The sequence below is a fragment of the Oryx dammah genome, unplaced genomic scaffold, assembly GCF_014754425.2.
Source record: "Oryx dammah isolate SB20612 unplaced genomic scaffold, SCBI_Odam_1.1 HiC_scaffold_29, whole genome shotgun sequence".
NCBI classification, from domain to species: Eukaryota; Metazoa; Chordata; class Mammalia; order Artiodactyla; family Bovidae; genus Oryx; species Oryx dammah.
This window is the reverse complement of record NW_024070213.1, coordinates 21,921,543-21,940,335: the sequence shown is the minus strand read 5'-3', so window position 1 is coordinate 21,940,335 and position 18,793 is coordinate 21,921,543. Positions and strand designations below refer to the sequence as shown.

The 18,793-nt window shown below is 47.2% G+C and overlaps 1 protein-coding gene across 2 annotated transcripts in view; it reads right to left on the bottom strand.

The window, feature by feature from the left end:
* Positions 1 to 18,793, bottom strand: part of FAM234B (family with sequence similarity 234 member B) — a 39,745-nt gene that overhangs the window by 3,108 nt on the left and 17,844 nt on the right. Inside the window, exons 4-12 of one of the 2 annotated variants that reach the window (XM_040235226.1) lie at positions 17,258 to 17,446; positions 16,079 to 16,209; positions 10,924 to 11,068; positions 10,456 to 10,597; positions 8,432 to 8,575; positions 8,207 to 8,288; positions 6,510 to 6,665; positions 3,375 to 3,492; positions 864 to 1,084 (exon numbers count right to left, since the gene is read on the bottom strand). In XM_040235226.1, coding sequence (XP_040091160.1) covers positions 864 to 1,084; positions 3,375 to 3,492; positions 6,510 to 6,665; positions 8,207 to 8,288; positions 8,432 to 8,575; positions 10,456 to 10,597; positions 10,924 to 11,068; positions 16,079 to 16,209; positions 17,258 to 17,446 — 1,328 coding nt within the window. Of the gene's footprint in view, positions 1 to 863; positions 1,085 to 3,374; positions 3,493 to 6,509; positions 6,666 to 8,206; positions 8,289 to 8,431; positions 8,576 to 10,455; positions 10,598 to 10,923; positions 11,072 to 16,078; positions 16,210 to 17,257; positions 17,447 to 18,793 lie in introns of both variants that reach the window. The other variant, XM_040235225.1, reaches the window with a different exon arrangement.

The window sequence follows — 18,793 nt, the reverse complement described above, 5'->3', positions numbered from 1 at the left end:
GACTTTAATTTTTTTCATGGTAGAGACATGGAAGGACTCTCAAGGTCAGAATATCCCTCTATTTCCCTATGCTTTTGTTTTAGCCTCCAAAGTTTACAAGTGTCCCTCCAGAAAGGCCCAGAGACTTTATCTTTTTCCACAATTCATTCTTGAATATTGAACTAGGCTGTCGTATTGGCTAGGGCAGGGGGTGCATTTTGAGCAAGACAACCAGTCCATCCTACAGGAGATTAACCCTGAATATTCACTGGGAGGACTGATGCTGAAGGTGAAGCTCCAATACTTTGGCCACATGATGCGAAGAGCTGACTCATTGGAAAAGACCCTGATGCTGGGAAAGACTTCAGGGCAGGAGGAGAAGAGGCCAGCAGAGGATGAGATGGTTGGATGGCACCGTTGACTCAATGGACATGGGTTTGAGCAAACTCCAGGAGATGGTGAAGGCCAGGGAAGCCTGGCATGCTGCAGTTCATGCGGTCAAAGAGTCAAACACAACTTAGCAATTCAACAACAACACTAAGAGTTCTTCACAGTCGGTAACTGCCACAAGCCCTGCACGAGGCTGGCATCACCAGCCTTACCCAGGAAAGACCTGGAGTAACAGTAAAAGCTATGACCCCACACTTCCAAATGTCTCCTCTAAGAGAGAGGGTACCATTTCCAGCTCAGAACAACCAAGCAATAGTTCAAGGTCATCACTCACCCCTACGAAATAATGCTGGTCCAAAACAGCTGTTTCCTGATACCCAGCAACTCAAGAAGGTGCCCACCCGCACCCCTGACCTTCTAAAGAGCAGACGGAGTTGGCTGTGTTTGCCCTTCACCCTCAAGAGTAACCACACTTTCTTTCCCAAGCTCGTCACCTGGTAGGGAGAGTCGACGAACTTTATCCTCGAGAGGAATCTGCGCAGCTCCCCGCGGCCAATTTTGGGGGTGGTCTCCTCCAGCTGGACCATTTGGCCTTCCATCAGCGCCCACCGCAGACTAAGCTTGCTGACCACCAGGGGTGCCGGGTGCCCTTCAGAGCTGGGCCCTGTTGTCCTGGTAACGTAAAAGGCATCTTTCCACAGGTCGTTGATCCCAACTGAGGAAGGATACAAAGGAGAGCAGTCAATGAGGACAGAAGACTTGGGCTCACAGGAGAGTGGTTGGGCTCAAGACTCATTCACTCATTTCCCCCTCTGCTGATTCATGCAAGACGTTTACTGAGCGCTAATCAACACAAGGTACCGACTAGACTGGGTGCACACTAGTGAGCAGCTGGTGGCCAGCAAAGCAGCAAATTCTGTCTCGATACCTGTGCTTCTCCACAGCGGCTACCTTTTTTCACTTAACAACTTCTTTATTTTGGCTGCGTTGGATCTTCATTGCATCTTGTGGGATCTTTCACTGCGGCACACAGACTCTCTGGTTGTGGCGCACAGATTTCAGTAGCTGTGGCACAGGCTTAGTTGCTCTGTGGCATGTGGAGTCTTAGTTCCCTGACCAGGGGTCAAACCCATGTCCCTTGCATTTCAAGGCGGACTCTTTACACTGAGCTACCAGGTAAGTCCCAAAGCTGCTTCTGAGAAAGCCCAAGATCAGGAAGTGAGGGCACTGGCCAACTGTGGTAGAAAAGGGAGCACAACAAACTAGAAATTCTGGTAACTCCTATTGTCAGTACCTCGTGACCTAAGCTATGTACCAAGTTAGTGTTTATTCTGCCTCATCTATAAACCAGGTGTTGCAATAAAAATGGTCTTGATTCTTAATTACCATTATGTAATGTTCATTGGAACAATGATTGGTTCAAAATTGGGAAAGGAGTACAATAAGGCTGTATACTGTCACCTTACTTATTTAACTTATATGCAGAGTACATTATGCAAAATGCCCAGCTGGATGAATCATAATCTGTAACCAAGACTGCTGGGAGGAATATCAATAACCTGAGATATGCAGATGACACCCTAATGACAAAAAGCAAGGAGAAGCTAAAGAGCCTCTTGATGAGGTTGAAAGAAGAGACTGAAAAAGTTGGCTTGAAACTCAACATTAAAAAAACTAAGATCATGGCATCTGGTCCCATCACTTCATGGCAAAAAGAAGGGGAAAAAGTAGAAGCAGTGACATTTGATTTTCCAGGGCTCCAAAATCACTGTGGACAATGACTGCAGCCATGAAATTAAAAGATCCTTGCTCCTTGGAAGGAAAGCTATGACAAACCTAGACAGTGTATTAAAAAGCACAGACATAATTTTGCTGACAAAGGTCAGCACTGTCAAAGCTATGGTTTTTCCTGTGGTCATGTATGGATGTGAGAGCTGGACCATAAAGAAGGCTTGAACACCAAAGAACTGATGCTTTTGAATTGTGGTACTGGAGAAGACTCTTGGGAGTCCCTTGGACTGCAAGGAGATCAAACCAGTCAATCTTAAATGAAATCAGTCCTCAATATTCATTGGAAGGACTGATGCTAAAGCCGAAGCTCCAATATTTTGACCACCTGATGCCAAGAGCTGACTCACTGGAAAAGACCCTGATGCTGGGAACGATTGAGGGTAGAAGAAGAGGGCAGCAGAGGATGAGATGGTTGCATAGCATCACTGACTCAGTGGGCATGAATTTGAGCAAACTCTGGGAGTTGATGATGGACAGGGAGGCCTGGTGTGCTGCAGTCCATCGGGTCACAAAGAGTTGGACACAACTTGGCAACTGAACAACAACATGAAATGAAACACTTGCCAATATTAGTGGTTATGAGTGGTCAGACTGCAGGTGACTTTTCTTCTTCCCTTTTCCTCTTGGCTCCAGTTTCCATGCACTGTGCAGTAAGAAAGTCTCTACTGAGCCTAACCCACTCCAGTATTCTTGCCTGGCAAATCTCATAGAGGAGCCTGGAGGGCTACAATCCACAAGGTTGCAAAGAATCGGACATGACTGAGCCTAAACAAATGCCCTGAGAAAATATCCTGCCTCTGTTTTACCCTTGGCAGTGAGTTCTGGCTCCTAAGCTCCTACAGGGTTGAGAAACTACTCTGATTTGTATTCCCAGCACTAGGCGCAGTGCCTCGCCCATGGCTGACAATAGGTAAATGGCTGCTGAAACACTAGCTCCCTGAATGCTTGGGGATGGGATAGCACTGCCCCGTGGCTTCTAGCATTCTAGCATGTTCGGGGACTGTGGGTCCTCAGCCTGTGAGCCAGGTATAGCCCCAGAGGGGGTCTTGGGCGGTGGCCCCAGGCACCATGGTACCAAGGGAAATGCAAGGAGCTGCTCAATGCAGGGAGCCGCTCAGGGCACACGTTCTGCTCTCATCCACAGCACACACCTCCTCCCCCTCACCCGGCCAGCACGTCCCATCCCCTCCTCTGCATCACCCCCAGGGACTTACCCTCTGAAGCTGTCACAGTGCCAGTGGCATTGGCCAGATCCAGGAGGATGGAGGGGAAGGTGGGATGCAGGAGGTATAGGTGGTGAAGGCTGGGTGGCTCGGTTCCCAGGACGACATCCTGACGATGAGAAACAGGGAGAGCAAAGGTCAGTCCACACTCCCTTGTACAACGTTGCTCAGATGAAAGGACGGCAGAGACGGTGGGGTTACTCATCCGCTATGAGGCCAAGCCCCGATCCCACTCCAGGGCATGTGTGAGAGAAACTCCACGTACGAGAGACATGTCATTTCAAATCTCAAAACACTGACTAAACACTAACTTCATCAAACCACCAGAGCTGGAAAATGCTTTCTCCCTCTTAGGAAAAAGGAAAGAAGAAAGAAAATAGGCATGCCCCAGGAGAGAAAATGATGGAGCCCTCACAGTCTGGTGCCCCTGGGAGTATCAGGAACGGTTCTTCCCTGGCAGCAGGAAGGGCTTTGTCAAGGGAAAGCCTGCTTATAAAAACATGGTGAGCCAAAGACGCCTGCTTTCACTGGACAGCAAAGCCAACTGCAAGTGTCAAGCTAAAAGAAAAATAATAAAAATCTTATCTATTCCTGAAATAACTAAGACATGGATCAGACACTCATTAATTACAAAAACAAAAATCCCAAGATTTCAGTGTCAGTCTCCTGACCCCCTAAGGCAGAAGCAATGCACACTGGAACTTTCTTCACCATTTGACTCCATGCAAGGTTGATATTCTGCAGACACAACGCTGTAGAGCATAGGAACCCCATGAATGGGTACCCAGTGCCTCCCCTCCCAGGAGTGAGTGTCAGCCCTGCTCCTCCACAGTCAGCAGGGGAGGGGTCACTTGGGCGGGAAGCTCACAACCCCGCTCCCACCAGTACCCACAGAGCATAAGAGGGACTTCCCATAGCCAGGATCCCAGCACCATGGGCAGCTCACATGACAAGAAAATAGCTTATTCATGTCACAGACACCTAAGTTACCAGGGGAGAAGGCTAGGGGGAAGGGATAGTTAGGGAGTTTGGGACTGACATGTACACACTGCAATATTTAAAACAGATAACCACGTGTGGCTGAGTCCCTTTGCGGTCCACCTGAAACTATCACAACATTGCTAATTGGCTATACTCCAATATAAAAAGTTATTTAAAAAAAAAAACAGGATAACCAACAAGGGTGTACAGTATAGCACAGGGAACTCTGTTCAACATTCTGTAACAACCTAAATGGGAAAAGAATTTGAAAAAGAAGAGATGCATGTATATATATATAACTGAATCTCTCTGTTGTACATCTGATACTAACACATTATTAATCAACTATGTGAAAGTGAAAGTGTTAGCTGCTCAGTTGAATCCCACTCTCTGCAACCCCATGGATTATAGTCTGCCAGGCTCCTTCCTCTCTGTCCATGGGACTCTCCAGGCAAGAATACTGGAGTGGGTTGCTGTGCCCTTCTCCAGGGGATCTTCTCGACCCAGGGATCGAACCTGGGTCTCTCATATCTCCTGCATTAGCAGCTGGGTTCTTTACCACTAGTGCCACTCCAATATAAAATTAAAAGTTTAAAAAAAAGAAAGGATGGACATAGCCAAAGTCCCTCCTCACTGCCTACAGAATGGAGCCCAAACTCCTTCGCGTGAAAACCAAGATCTTACACCATATAACCTAAACCAGCCTTTCCCAGCCTCCTATGATTACTGTCTGCACATCCATGCCCCAAGAAGGTCTGTGAAACAAGCTCACACTTCCCCAGGCTTTACCTGTCCTTGGCCAATTTCATTTCCCCTTGGACAGCATCCTCAAGAGCCCCTTCCACATTAAACACTTGTCACGAGGTCTTCAACTCGATGCCACCTCTTGCGTGAAAAGCTCCCTAATCGCCGCCCCCCCTCCACAAAATGAAGACCCTCCTCCTTTGGTGCTTCCATCTCAACTTTGTATCTGCACCCCCTTAGAACATCTGTAGCCTGCTTTTGTTTTGTGCTTATTTGTAGACGCTTACATTTGACAGTCATCTGGTCCGAGTCCCTCGTTTTTTTAAATGAGGAAACCAGGAAGTTAAATGTTAGGTAGAATGTCCACGGTCATACATCAGGGAACTTCAGTTAGGACAATCATCATTGGAAATCTGATCCTAAAGCAAGGGACTATATTAGCATCTGCCTTAACAGATAAAGAGCGTGAGACTCAGAAAAGGCAAGTTCTAGAGTGCACGGCTGATGAACTCAGGACTCCCCCTCCATCAGGCTCCCCATCACCCAGGATCATCTGCTTGTCCTCCAGACGGCAGCACTGTCCCCAGTTTACCCTGAAGTCCCTGGCACACAGTAGGTGCTGGTCAACTTGGGTTTAACTGAACTAAATCAGAGTGAGTCTTACTCAAAACCCCCTGGCACCCGGCAGGGGCAGCACCCCCATCTCCTCAACCCCATTAAAGCCCCTCAGGATAGTACTGAAGATGTTCTCAGGGCTTCCCTGGAGGCGCAGTAGTGAAGAATCTGCTTGTCGGTGCAGGAGATGTAGGTTCGATCCCTAGTCTGGGAAGATCCCGCGTGCCAGAGTACAGTAACTGCTGAGCCCATGCACCACATCTACTGAATCTGTGCTCTCGAGCCTGAGAACCACAACTACGGAGTCCACGTGCTGCAGCTACTCAAGCCCGTACACCCTAGAGCCCATGGGAAACCACTGCAACTGAGAGCAGCGCCCACTCACCCCAACTGGAGAAAAGCCCGCACAGAGACGAAGACTGGCACAGCCAAAAATTAAGAAGCAATTGAATCGAAAAGAAATCTGTTCTCGAATCTGCCTTCTGCACATCAGAACGTCTCTCCCGTGAGCCCCCAGGGGAACCTTCATCTTCAGCCGATGGAGAGAGTCAGAGATGACTTAGCAACTAGAAACAACAACGTGGTTTCCTCACAACACTGAGATGTTTCTGCTGCACAGTGAAGCAAATCAGCCTTATGCACACACACACACCCTCCCTTCTGGGTTTCCCACCCATCCAGGTCACTGTCTCTACCCACAACCGCTCCGAAGACAGCAGGTCTAATAAGACCTCCAGACCCGGTCAGCCTCAAGAGCAGGTGCCATCTGACATTAGGCTCACTCACGGGATTGGGCGATGCAGCTGACAGCCCTTCAGCCCAGAAGAGGAAGACAGATTTCTGCTCCACAGTGGCTGCTGACGTGGCCGGAGTTTCTTTCATGTGACACGGGATGCTGTAACTCCATGTGACCAGGCCCGAGTCTCCGTCCACCACCATCACCTGCAGAAGAGAAGGCGATGAGTACGACCCATCCTCAGAGAGACAGCAAAACGCACAAACACAAAACCAGACAAAAACCCACAGACACGCAAACACCACACACATTAACGGAGCTTAAACCAGATGCAAACAATGGGGTGTTCAGGGAGCATTACATAACAACTAGGTCCAGGAGTCTGGGCAAGGACATGAACTTGGGCAAACTCTGGAAGACAGAGAGGGACATGGGCGCCTGGTGTGCTGCAGTCCGTGGGGTCACAAAGATTCGGACATGACTTAGCAACTGAACAACAACAACCAGAAGTCTAGACAGAGCCTAAAGGACTGAAGAATTCCCGGTGGGAGGGGACATTACAAATCATCAAGGCCTCCTCTCATCGTGAGATGAGGAAACAGAGGCTCAGAGACAGGAAGTGACGCCGATTACTCTGTACTTGGGGCGGTCCTGGGCGGAGCAGCCATTCTGCTGTGGAAGAGCTAAAACCCACACCTCGTCTCCGTCCCTTCCTGCTGGTGACCGTGGCCAACCACAGTTAGGGGAACACGATCAGGTGACAGCTCAGTCCTGTCCCCTGTGCTTTAGAGCCTGACTCTGCCATGTGCAACCTGGCAGGTGCAGCTCAGACCAAGGGGAGCCTCAAATTTAAAAGAGCAAACTCTGAATGGGTGAAAAATACATAAATTAAGAGAAAATTCACTCAGCTGTATCTCTCAAAAGATAATTAAGGGGAATTCAAAATCCCTGGCTGCATGCATATTTCCTCATCACCCCAAATCCCTCATATTGCACAGTTCTAGAACAAAACAGCTTCCCAGGTGCCAAAATTCCAGGGACTTCCCTGATGGCTGAGGATGGCTGAGAATCTGCCTGCAAGGCAGGAGGTGCAGGAGACTTGGGTTCAATCCCTGGGTCGGGAAGATGCCCTACAGGAGAACAAGGCAACCCACTCCAGTATTCCTGACTGGGAAATCCTATGGCCAGAGGCGCCCGGCAGGCTACAGTCCATGGGGTCGCAGAGTCAGACACGACTTAGCGACCAGATGACGACACTGGTGACCGTGTAATACACTCCACCATCCGTCTCAGGGCCTCCGGAGCTCCTGAGTGGATCTGCCCCTCTTCTAGAAATGCGATCCAACTGCCAGGCCCTGATAACCTTTCCCTCCTTCATGAAGTCTTCCATGACAACCCACTGCCCCAGCTGGCCCACCTCCTCTGAAATCTCAGTATATAAACTGAAGTGGTACATTTACTGGTACCAGCCTTTCCCCAGCAAGAGACTTCAGAAAACACGTGGACCCTGAGAATCCACAAGGAACTGCTACACAAGGACGAGGGCAGCGAGAAAAGCGGCTGCTGCTGTAGATGTTAGCACTGCCTTGTCACTGTTCATTTTACCTATCCAGCTACACTTGGAGTTCTTGGAAGGAAGGGACCGTGTTTTAAGGTACTTTCTATCTTTCACGATGCCAAGTGCAGGCCTGGACACCAAGTTCATTCTGGATATATGTTCTGACTGATCTTCATCCCCAGGTTTTACCTTTTTCATCCCAACTCCATTTGGTATCTGCAGAAGGAAATCTATCGTCTCATCATCCGTGAAATACCCCGGAGTAGGCTGGCTGCAAGTGAAAGCAATGTGAGTGATGGGAAGTGAAGGACCAAAAGGGGAGAATGGGACCCCCCTCCCCTTGCACCGGCTCCAGATATTAACATCAAGCAATGGTTCCGCACGGTTTTGAGTGAGTAGGAGCACATCACTAACCTGTGCGGGCCTTGGAGGCCCAAGACCCAGGAAGGGGTGAGGTTCTGCCCCCGAAGCAGGACGAGGCCTTGTCTGGTTGTGATCAGGAGGTTGCTGCTGTTGGAATCCGGCGCCTTCACCATCTGGAGGAGCTCCACCCCATCGCTGAGTTAAACGAGAGACCCCGACAGTCTTAGCCTGGGGTGAAATTCCTGCCCATATATTCTGGCTAATCCTCTAAGTGCAGATGTCTGTACAGACCCTTGCATTAGTCTCCTACCAGGATCTTGTCTTGGGACTTTCCTGGTGGTCCAGTGGTTAAGACTCCATGCTTAAATTGCAGGTGACATGTGTTTGCTCCCTGGTAGGGGGAGTGAGATCCCACATGCTACATGGTGTAGCCAAAAAAATTTTGTTAAAAAGAGGGGCACTCTTGCTGTTTCATTTGAATCTCTTCTTCCTGGTTTCTTTAGAAATCAAGGAGCCCTAGAAAATTTATGCAATTGCAGAAGGAAAAGACAAGAAAAGTGCCCCTCACATTGGATGCTCTAGAAAGATAACAGAGCTGAGAACAATCACAGGGAAGGAGCCAGAGGTCAGAATAGGATGCCTGAAACTGTCATTACGCTTGGACAGCAGCTTATACTCTCGTCGTCATTATTGTTCAGTCACTAAGTTGTATCCGACTCTGTGATCCCATGGACTGTAGCACACTAGGCTTCCCTGTCCTTCAGCATCTCCCGGAGTTTGCTCAAACTCATGTCCATTGAGTCAGTGATGCTATCTAACCATTTCATTCTCTGTCACCCGCTTCTCCTCCTGCCCTCAATCTCTCCCAGCATCAGGGTCTTTTTTAATGAGTTGGCTTCTCCCTTCAAGGGGCTAAAATATTGGAGCTTCAGCACCAGCTCACACTCGACACTTCATCAAATTACTGGGTTGGTCAAAAAGTTCATTTGGGTTTTTCTGTAAGATCTTAAGGGAAAACTCGAATGAACTGTTTGACCAGCCCAATATTTCTTCCTTTGTACAGCTGCTGCTAAGTCATTTCAGTCGTGTCCAACTCTGTGCGACCTCAGAGATGGCAGCCTATCAGGCTCCACCGTCCCTGGGATTCTCCAGGCAAGAACACTGGAGTGCGTTGCCATTTCTTTCTCCAATGCGTGAAAGTGAAGTTGCTAGGACCACTCTATTTAACATCTGTCAAATGCACTGACACAATATGATACTGCCTAAGAAAATGCTGGGTTTCCCCAGTGGCTCAGCAGTGAGAAATCCACCTGCAATGCAAGTGACATGGGTTCAATCCCTGGGTGGAGAAGATGCCCTAGAGAAGAAAATGGCAACCCACTCCAGTATTCTTACCTGGGAAATACCATGGACAGAGGAGCCTGGTGGGCTATAGTCCATGGGGTTGCAAGGAGTTGGATAGGACTGAGTCAGACACAACTTAGCACTGAACAACAACAAAGAAAATGCTAGAAGCTGATCTGAAGCTTCTGGTAGAAAAATAACAAAGATAATTATTACCCAGGCCCAGGGTGAAATGGATAACAATCACTGCATATGACAAATAACAAGCTTTTAGTTAAGAAAAAAATGAGGCAAAAAAACAAACAAAAAATAGATTTCATGGATGTTATTTTTTTCCTCTGCCACAATGATTCTTTAAGAGAAAAACACAGGAATGCAGCAGGGCTGATCCTTCAGCAGAGTTTTACAAGCAGTTCTGTTAAATAAATCCCATTTCCCTACCTGAGGTTCCCCAGTCTCAACTGCCCTGCTCTGACTCCCACTCCAAACAAATACCCTTCTCTGCCTGCTGTGTGCAAAGTGATCACCTACATACAGACATCAACACATTATGTTGCCAGGAGAAGAGCATTTCTAATTCCCTGCAACCAGATTAGGAGGTGGTCCACGAAGGCCAGGCACCATTTTTACCCCCAAACCTCTGCCCACGTGTCTGCCAGCCCACCAGACACCGAGATTCCAGGCAAGCGTGGGCTCAGGTCTCACCATGGCAGGACCAGACGGCTGCCCACCTGTAAACATCAATGAGCTCAGACAGGTTGACGGATCTCTGCTTCTCCCACTCAGGTTCCTCTATCTGCAGGGAAGGTGGTAAGCTGTCTCGATTTTGGGCCTGGATGAAAATATCCCGCAGGGCAACAGCCTGGATATTACCTAACAGCACAGAAGAACCAACATGGAGAAGCTGAACTCAATAGAACTTTCCCAGGGGGAAGACAGGAGTGGGAGACCCAGACCCAGTGGGAGGAGGGATGGATTCACATAGGGAGCCAGTAGGGAAGTGGCTAAGCAGATGCTGGGCAGTCTTCTCATTGGAGAAGGCGGCCAGGGAGAGCAGAGTGAATACCCTGTGGCAGGGGGTCCCCGGCAGAGGAGGTGACAGAGGACTGGTGTCAGAGACTCCAGGCTTTCTCCCCATCATCCAGGGAGACCACCACACACCCATGGGGACAGCAGCAAAAACGAGCCTCACTTCTTACCAAAGCCAAACAGGATGTAGGCGGCCCCGCTGGTGGTGATGTAAACCTGAGGGCCAATCAGGTTGCCCACTCCCACGATGTTGTACTTCACAGGTCGGCCCACGGGGCTCCCTGTCCGGCCAGACACCAGCAGAAAACACAGATCCTGCTGATAAAGTGAAAGACTGGGGTTGAGTCCATAGAAACCCTGTTGTTACCGAATCAAGTCATGTCTCCACAGTCATTCCTTCTCGTTAGCTAAGAGGTCAGAAACACCTCCCAAAGTTGAAAAGCCCAAGGCCACACCTGCTTTGCCGTATTTCCCAGGAAGTTAGAAAGTGAAGCAAATGCCCCATTCCCTTGTTAGATACAAGCCAAGGGCACCTGCATGGTGGTTTGGGCAATTTCTCCAAAGTACAGTTGTTGCTGAGGAGCAGTCTTCTGAAGCACTGAACTCTAGCCTAGAGCTACATACAGGACCCACCAGTCACTACCCACCCCTATCCCCATAAATCCCCAGCAATATTTGGTCCCACAAGAATCGGTGCAGGCCATGTGCTCCCATTATAACACACGTCTGGCCTGGCCACTATCAACCTCACTCACAAGCAGACATCAGCAAACCTTTTCTGGGAAGGGCAAGACAGTAAACATTTTATGTTTTTCCAGCCAGGTAGTTTCTGCAGCAACTACTCTACTCCACCACTCTAGTGAAAAAGCAGCCATAGACAATATGTGAATGAATAGGTATGACAATAAAACTTTATTTACAAAAAACAAACAGTGGGCCCAACTTGGCCTGCATGCCATGGTTTGCCAACCCCTGCACGAGAGGGTTTTCTTTTGGGAATAGAGGCACTGGTTGAGAAATACAAGGACTACATTGCTGTCTTGATTTCAGTAAAGCTTTTGACTGAGTTTATTGTCATGAATACTTATGGACAAGATAAAGAGATATGGTTCTCAGTGTACCCCAAGAAGGGGCCAATGCCAACCCAGAGGGAGTTTTGGTGGAATGTCACTTCACCTAGCTATTATCTTATTCCTATTATTCATTCTTTTATCAAAGACATGAATGAACAGAATTCAGGTTTATCACAAAGCTGAGAGAGATAGCTAATATGCTGTATGACAAACTGAAAATTCCAAAAAGTCTTAGGCCGGAAGATGGGTCAAAATCTGGAAGAAAAAAATTGGCCCGTTAATTAAGACATGGATATTTCATGGTAACAAGACTTACTGTGGTGATCATTTTGAAATATATATCGAATCGGTATGATGTACACCAGGAATGAACACAGTATCGCAGGTTAATTATATTATACTTCAAAACCAAATTCATAGAAAAAGAAATCAGATTCATGGTTCTAGAGGCAGGGCGTGCCCCCCCCCGGCATTGAAGGAAGGTAATCGAAACTGACAAACTCCAGCTATAAGATAAATAAGTATCAGAGATGTAATGTACAACATAATAAATATAATTAACAGTTATAAGTCATATATCCTAAGAGTTTTCATCACAAGGAAAAATTTTTTCTATTTCTTTAATTTTGCATCAGTATGAGATAACGGACGTTCGCTAAACTTATTGTGGTCATCGTTTCATGATGTATGTAAGTCAAATCATTTTGCTGTAACACCTTAAACAGTGCTGTATGTCAGTTATACAGTGCTATTATGTCAGCTATATCTCAATAAAACTGGAAGGAAAAAAGAATGGGAGGAGTGGGAAAGATATGGGTGTTTTACCTGATTATAAACAAAAACAGAAAGGGTATCACCATCTTTGGCTGCATTTATACATATATGGAGTCAATATCAGAAGAAGTGACAATTCCTTTATTTTATATAACTGGTTATATTACAAACAGAATACTGTTTTCATTTATGGGTACCACATAAAAGAAATAAAGACAAAGTGGAGTGAAAAAAGAAAGAAATCAAGAAAGAAGGGGTCTGGATCATGTTGCATGAGGAACAGTATGAGAAACTAGCTATTCAGGCTTCCCGGGTAGCTCAGGCGGTAAAGAATCTGCCTGAAATGTAGGAGACCTGGATTCGATCCCTGGGTCAGGAAGGATTCCCTAGAGGAGGGAATGGCTGTCCACTCCAGTATCCTTGCCGGAAGAATTCCACGGACAGACGACCCTGGTGGGCTACAGTCCATGGGGTCACAAAGATTCAGACGCGATTGAGAGACTAACACTTCCTCTTTTTTTGGAGCCTTGACAGTAGCAGCCTTTAGAGGGACCAGGCTTCCAGCAAAAGAGCGTTCATGTAGAAGAGGATTAGATTCATTCAGAGTGCTCTACGGGGCTGACGGGGGCACAGTGAATGGAAGCTAGGAGAAAGCAGATTTCTCACCCATAAGACAGAAATTTCTCGAGCGAACCAAGAATGAAAGATACTATGTCACAAATCAGTGCTATTGCCATCAGCCTGAGGACTCAGAGGGTATGGCTGCCCACGTGTCTGGAAGAGTGCATCAGTGACGGCAGCGCAGTGTGACAGCGTTAATGTCACGGCTTCCAAGGTCTACTCCCTCTGACGTGCTGGCCCAGATGCGCTCTCTAACCCCAGCCGGGTCCCGACGTCCCAAGGCCGCCTCACTCTAAGCCCAGATCTAAGAATGCTAACCCCTCGAAATCGAAGACCTGACACGCCTCCTTCCTGCTTCCATGCCTACAGCGGACAGCAAGCGTGTTCCTCGGGTTCTTTGTCGCTGGTACAGAAGTCAGAAAGGTCAGTAAGAAGATGAAGTGATGGCTCGGAACCCACCACTTCTCCAAGACTTTACTACTCCTGCCTGTCACCTTCCAGACAGAATGGAGACTGGTCCACATCCACATCCCTACCCCCACCACCAAAAAAAAAAAAATAGGCACAGAGTAGGACTAGGTGAGAAGTCAACTCTTCTAACAGAGCCTCCCCAGCATGGAGGGCCTCTCAGTCAGGTACCAACCTTCGTCCCGTCCCCCGCTGCTGGCCAGCAAGAAGCCAGAGGGAGGAGTCAAGGCCAAGATTTATAACCTTGTTCAGGACATGTAAATCTGTCTGATGTTTTGCTGTGCTTTTAAGGAACAACCGTAGTTCCTTAAAACAACAAAAAAACAAAAACTAAACTCCCCACACTTCCCACTCCATAACAGATGAACCTTCTGAGACTCACTCCCTGATGAATGGAATTGTTAAAATGTTCCCGACTCCTCAGTCTCTTTATTCACAGCGACCAGAATGAAAAAAGATTATGTGCAGAATTCTACACATTTTGGTTCAATCTTCTCTGAGACCAACTGGCCAACTGAAGAAAAACAAACAGAAAGGACCCCTAAAAGTGACTCATCTTTGGAAATTTCCCTCACGATCTGTCTTCTTTTCTCTCATCTCATGAACATAAAGTATCATCTGAAGTACTAGGGCAGGGCTCCTGAAACTTGTGACTGGTAAGGCACTCTGAGTTAGTTTATGGTTCTCTTGACAAAAAAACATAAAGCACTGACAAGTTTAATTCCATTCTAAATAATTTCATTTGCATGTTTTGTACTAATAACTCCATTCCACGTATGCATTACAAAAACCATGAGGTCTCGTCAAATTACAGTAAGCTACAATGTTCTATAGACACATTTGTCCACAAATATTCTTGGCCAATTGTTTAATTCTTCTGTCCATGAGCCTTTTCTGGCAGATTCAGGCTAGACAGTCCAAGAAAAAGTCTAAGAGAAAGTCTGACAGAAGTTCTGAGAAAAGCTTCAGGAACGAAAACTTAAGACTGAGACAATTCTGGCCATTAATATATTCTTTCCTGTGATTTAGGGAACATACTATTATTTTATCTGTGCAGAGAATAGCTAGTTCCCAGGCACTTGAATTCCAACAAAACAAAAATTGAGGAGCAAAATTTAGGGACTACTGTACCAGAATCAGTCTGCAGTCACAACCTAAACAACAACCTTTTTTTCCTGGTCCCTGTTGTTACTACTTGTTTCACTCACAATTTTATATATATATATATATATATCCTATGGACTTTCTATCAGTCTGTCTCACTGGTTTATAGTTGCAATAAAAGTTAAACATATTAATATATTCCCATTCCTTTTGTCACTTATGTCTGAATGCGATAAGATGATAAGAGGCCAAACCAACATGCCTCCACAAACCTTAGTTTCTTCACTGACACATTTTTAACTGGTTAATGCCCAAGTTCACATGTCAACCCTTGTATGTCAAATACGAAGAGACAAAGCTCCACTGTAAAATCAACAATACAATACATAATCTTGGTGAAAAATAGGTACCACTCCAGGCATTTGAAATGTGTTAGTTCTAATTTTCATAACAATCCTGCAAGTCGAGTAACATCCCCACTTTACATACGATGTAACCAGAGCTGGGACAGGCTCTGTGGTTTACCAAGAGCACAGAGCAGTAGAGCGGGAATTCAAACACAGACCTATTTGGCTCCCAAGCTCCACCATGTACGTCAATGGAACCAAGTGAATGGGTTCATACTGGCAATTTATTCACCTGAATTCACAAAGAGAATTTATTGAAAGCTAGTAGCATATTCAAAAGCAGAGACATTACTTTGCCGACTAAGGTCCGTCTAGTCAAGGCTATGGTTTTACCTGTGGTCATGTATGGATGTGAGAGTTGGACTGTGAAGAAAGCTGAGCACCGAAGAATCGATGCTTTTGAACTGTGCTGTTGGAGAAGACTCTTGAGAGTCCCTTGGACTGCAAGGAGATCCAACCAGTCCATTCTGAAGGAGATCAGCCCTGGGTGTTCTTTGGAAGGAATGATGCTAAAGCTGAAACTCCAGTACTTTGGCCACCTCATGCGAAGAGTGGACTCATTGGAAAAGACTCTGATGCTGGGAGGGACTGGGGGCAGGAGGAGAAGGGGATGACAGAGGATGAGACGGCTGGATGGCATCACTGACTCGATGGATGTGACTTTGAGTGAACTCCGGGAGATGGTGATGGACAGGGAGGCCTGGAGTGCTGTGATTCATGGGGTCGCAAAGAGTTGGACACAACTGAGCAACTGAACTGAACTGAACTGAAGCCCTTGTAATGAGGTGGTTTCAAGCAGTGTTTCTAATAATGATACTAGGAAGTGACCAACGTTGCCTTCCCTGTAAGAGACAAGGACAGCTGAGCATGGCACATACCTGCAACTCCCCAAAGGCCAGAACCGCGAGGTCTCTAACACCATCTTCATCCACGTCTGGCAGCACCACGGCCGGGGCAGCCAGGGTCCCATTGGATAAGTAGTTTGGGTTTAAAGTCCACATGGCTTTCCCTGGGGAAGGATCAATATGCTGATCACAATGAGTGCTTTCTGCCTCTACAAAAGGCAGATGCTAGGCTCCCAGGCCAGAAAAGAGACTCAAAAGGGCTGAGTGACAGACAGAAACTCCTACACACTTTTCCCTTTAGTTTGTATCTTGCTGGGGAGAAAGGTAGCAGGGAGTGTGAACTGAAATCTGCAAGTATCTGGCATCAAGTCCATGTAATAACCCAACACCTGGGTTTTTTAGGTAATAGGGACATAATGAAGTTTGTTCAAGAAAGAAAAGCCCCCTGGTCTGGAATGGAGTAATTGATCTGTTAAAGATGATTCCAACTACTAAGGAACTATCCAAGGACGGCCAAACAGAAGCCCAACCCACTCCCTCTGGCACATGTTCAGAGTAGAGAAACCGTAAAAGGTGACTTCAGTCTGGAGTTAATTCACATGCAAAATTTTTCCTTCACTCAGAAGAACCCCATTCCCAGACTCCAATCTTTACACCTAGGAAGGAGGCCACTTATCCAGCTTTATTTGGTCCAAGGTTAAGAGCACACTGGAAGTGTAAGACTCTGTAAGGAGCCTTCATAATACTTGATTTTTTTCTATCTCTTTTGTCACATATGTCTGAATGCGATAAGATGAGAAGAGGCCAAACCAACACGCCTCCACAAACCTTAAGTTTTTTCACTGGCCTGCTTTTAACTGGTTAATGCCCAAGTTTACATGTGAACCCTTATATATCAAATACAAAGAGACAAAGCTCCACTGTCTTCTGTACAAAGAACACAGCAGGGAGATTATTTCAAAACCGAAAGCCCTGGGGCAGTTTCTGTTTGGATAACTCAGTTTAGCCCTATCCTATCACCAAACAGGTTGAACCATGGATGTGCTACTCTACTTAAACCCTTTCTCTTATTTCCCTCAATATCCACCTTCCAGAGGAGGAGATCAGACCTCCCACCATGGGAGAGTAGAACGGTCCCTTCCCTACCAGACTGCTCTAATCGAAGATGAGGGCTCCCAGGAGCAGGGCCCTCTCGTGGCCAGCGATCTTTACCTGACGTCCCGTTGAATGCACTGAGCATCTTGTGTGTCCCCGTCACCAGGCAGACAGTTTTGGCCATGTCCCCTGGTGTCAGATCCAAACAGGTAATATCTCGGGCTTCCTCGGGGAGGGGACTAGACCACAGTGTGCTGCCGTTCATCCCCGAAAGGCACACGAGGACAGCAGGGGGTCTGGAGACACCTAAAAGCACACAAGAGACGGCAAAGGGAGGAAGCCGAGGAGATGAGAGGGAGATATGAGCAGGGGACCAGGAAAGCTAAAGGACCTGTGTGCTCAGCTCCCCGCCCCCATATTTCTGGGAAAAAGGTTTGCGAACGGGGCACCTGTCACATCCGTTCAACACCTCTGTCATGTAAGGTGAGCTGCCAGGACCTCCTCCAGGCGACCCGTGTGCACCTTCACTCTCACAACCTGTCTACTGACAAGTCTGTGACCTTAGTCCGGCTAAGCAGGGGTATCCTTAAGGCTGAAGCCTGTCACATTCATTTTCGCATCCTCGGTGCTTTGCAAAGCGCCTGGCACATAAAGCGGCCAACTGCTTTCTGAATAAAAGGAGCAAACTCAAGAATAAAGGAGTGGCTGGAAACAAACAAACAAAAAACCCAGAAGGCAAGGTGATGCTCAAAAATTCAAGAACGATCTAGGGACCTCCCTGGTGCCCCAGTGGTTAAGACTCCGAACTTCCAATGCAGGTGGTGCAGGTTCAGTCCCTGGTTGGGCAACTAAGATCCCACATGCTGCATGGTGTGGCCCAAAAAACATGAAAATTAAGACTGATGTAGAATATGTGGAGAGAGGGGAGCAAAGTGCCTGAACTGTAATCACTGCTAGCAAATGCTGTGAGCAGAAAAGAATCTTTTTTAAAACTAAACCGGAAGACGACACACAGCGATGATATCAGGAGGTCCCCTGGTCTGGAGTTCCATGGACTCAGCTGATCTGGTCCCAAGAATACTTGGGGAAACTTAGTACTGAGGTCCAAGGACAGCTGATAAAGGATAAATGCAGCCCACTTCTTTAACAAACAATCCTCTACGTCACGCAGCAACCCTATCAGAAGCATCATGTTCGCTCTCGCCAGTTTCATACTCACTTTCAGGACGGGCAGACGGCCCAACTCATTTCCCCACTTCTAGCAACAGCTAATAAGGACTGGACATGTAGGTTTTACAGCTTCACTGTGCCTGGTCCTTGAAACTGTTAATTAAATATATACAACCAGGGGGACTTACTGGGGGCGTGGAGTGGTTAAGACTCCAAGTTCCACTGCAGGGAACACGGGTTCAATGCCTGCTCAGGGAACGAAGATCCCACATGCCACATAATGTGCTCAAAAAATTGAAACAAACAAACAAGCTAAAAGCAAGTAACAAACCGGCTCACTCTTTCAGACCTTGTTGCCAGAGCAGCAATTTACATGGTAAATCGTGGCAATACATGTCATCTTCCAGACTTCCCAGGGATGCTCTCATTAACAGACTTGGCTGTCCTTCCCTCTTCACGTCCGTACCAACTCCACATCAACTG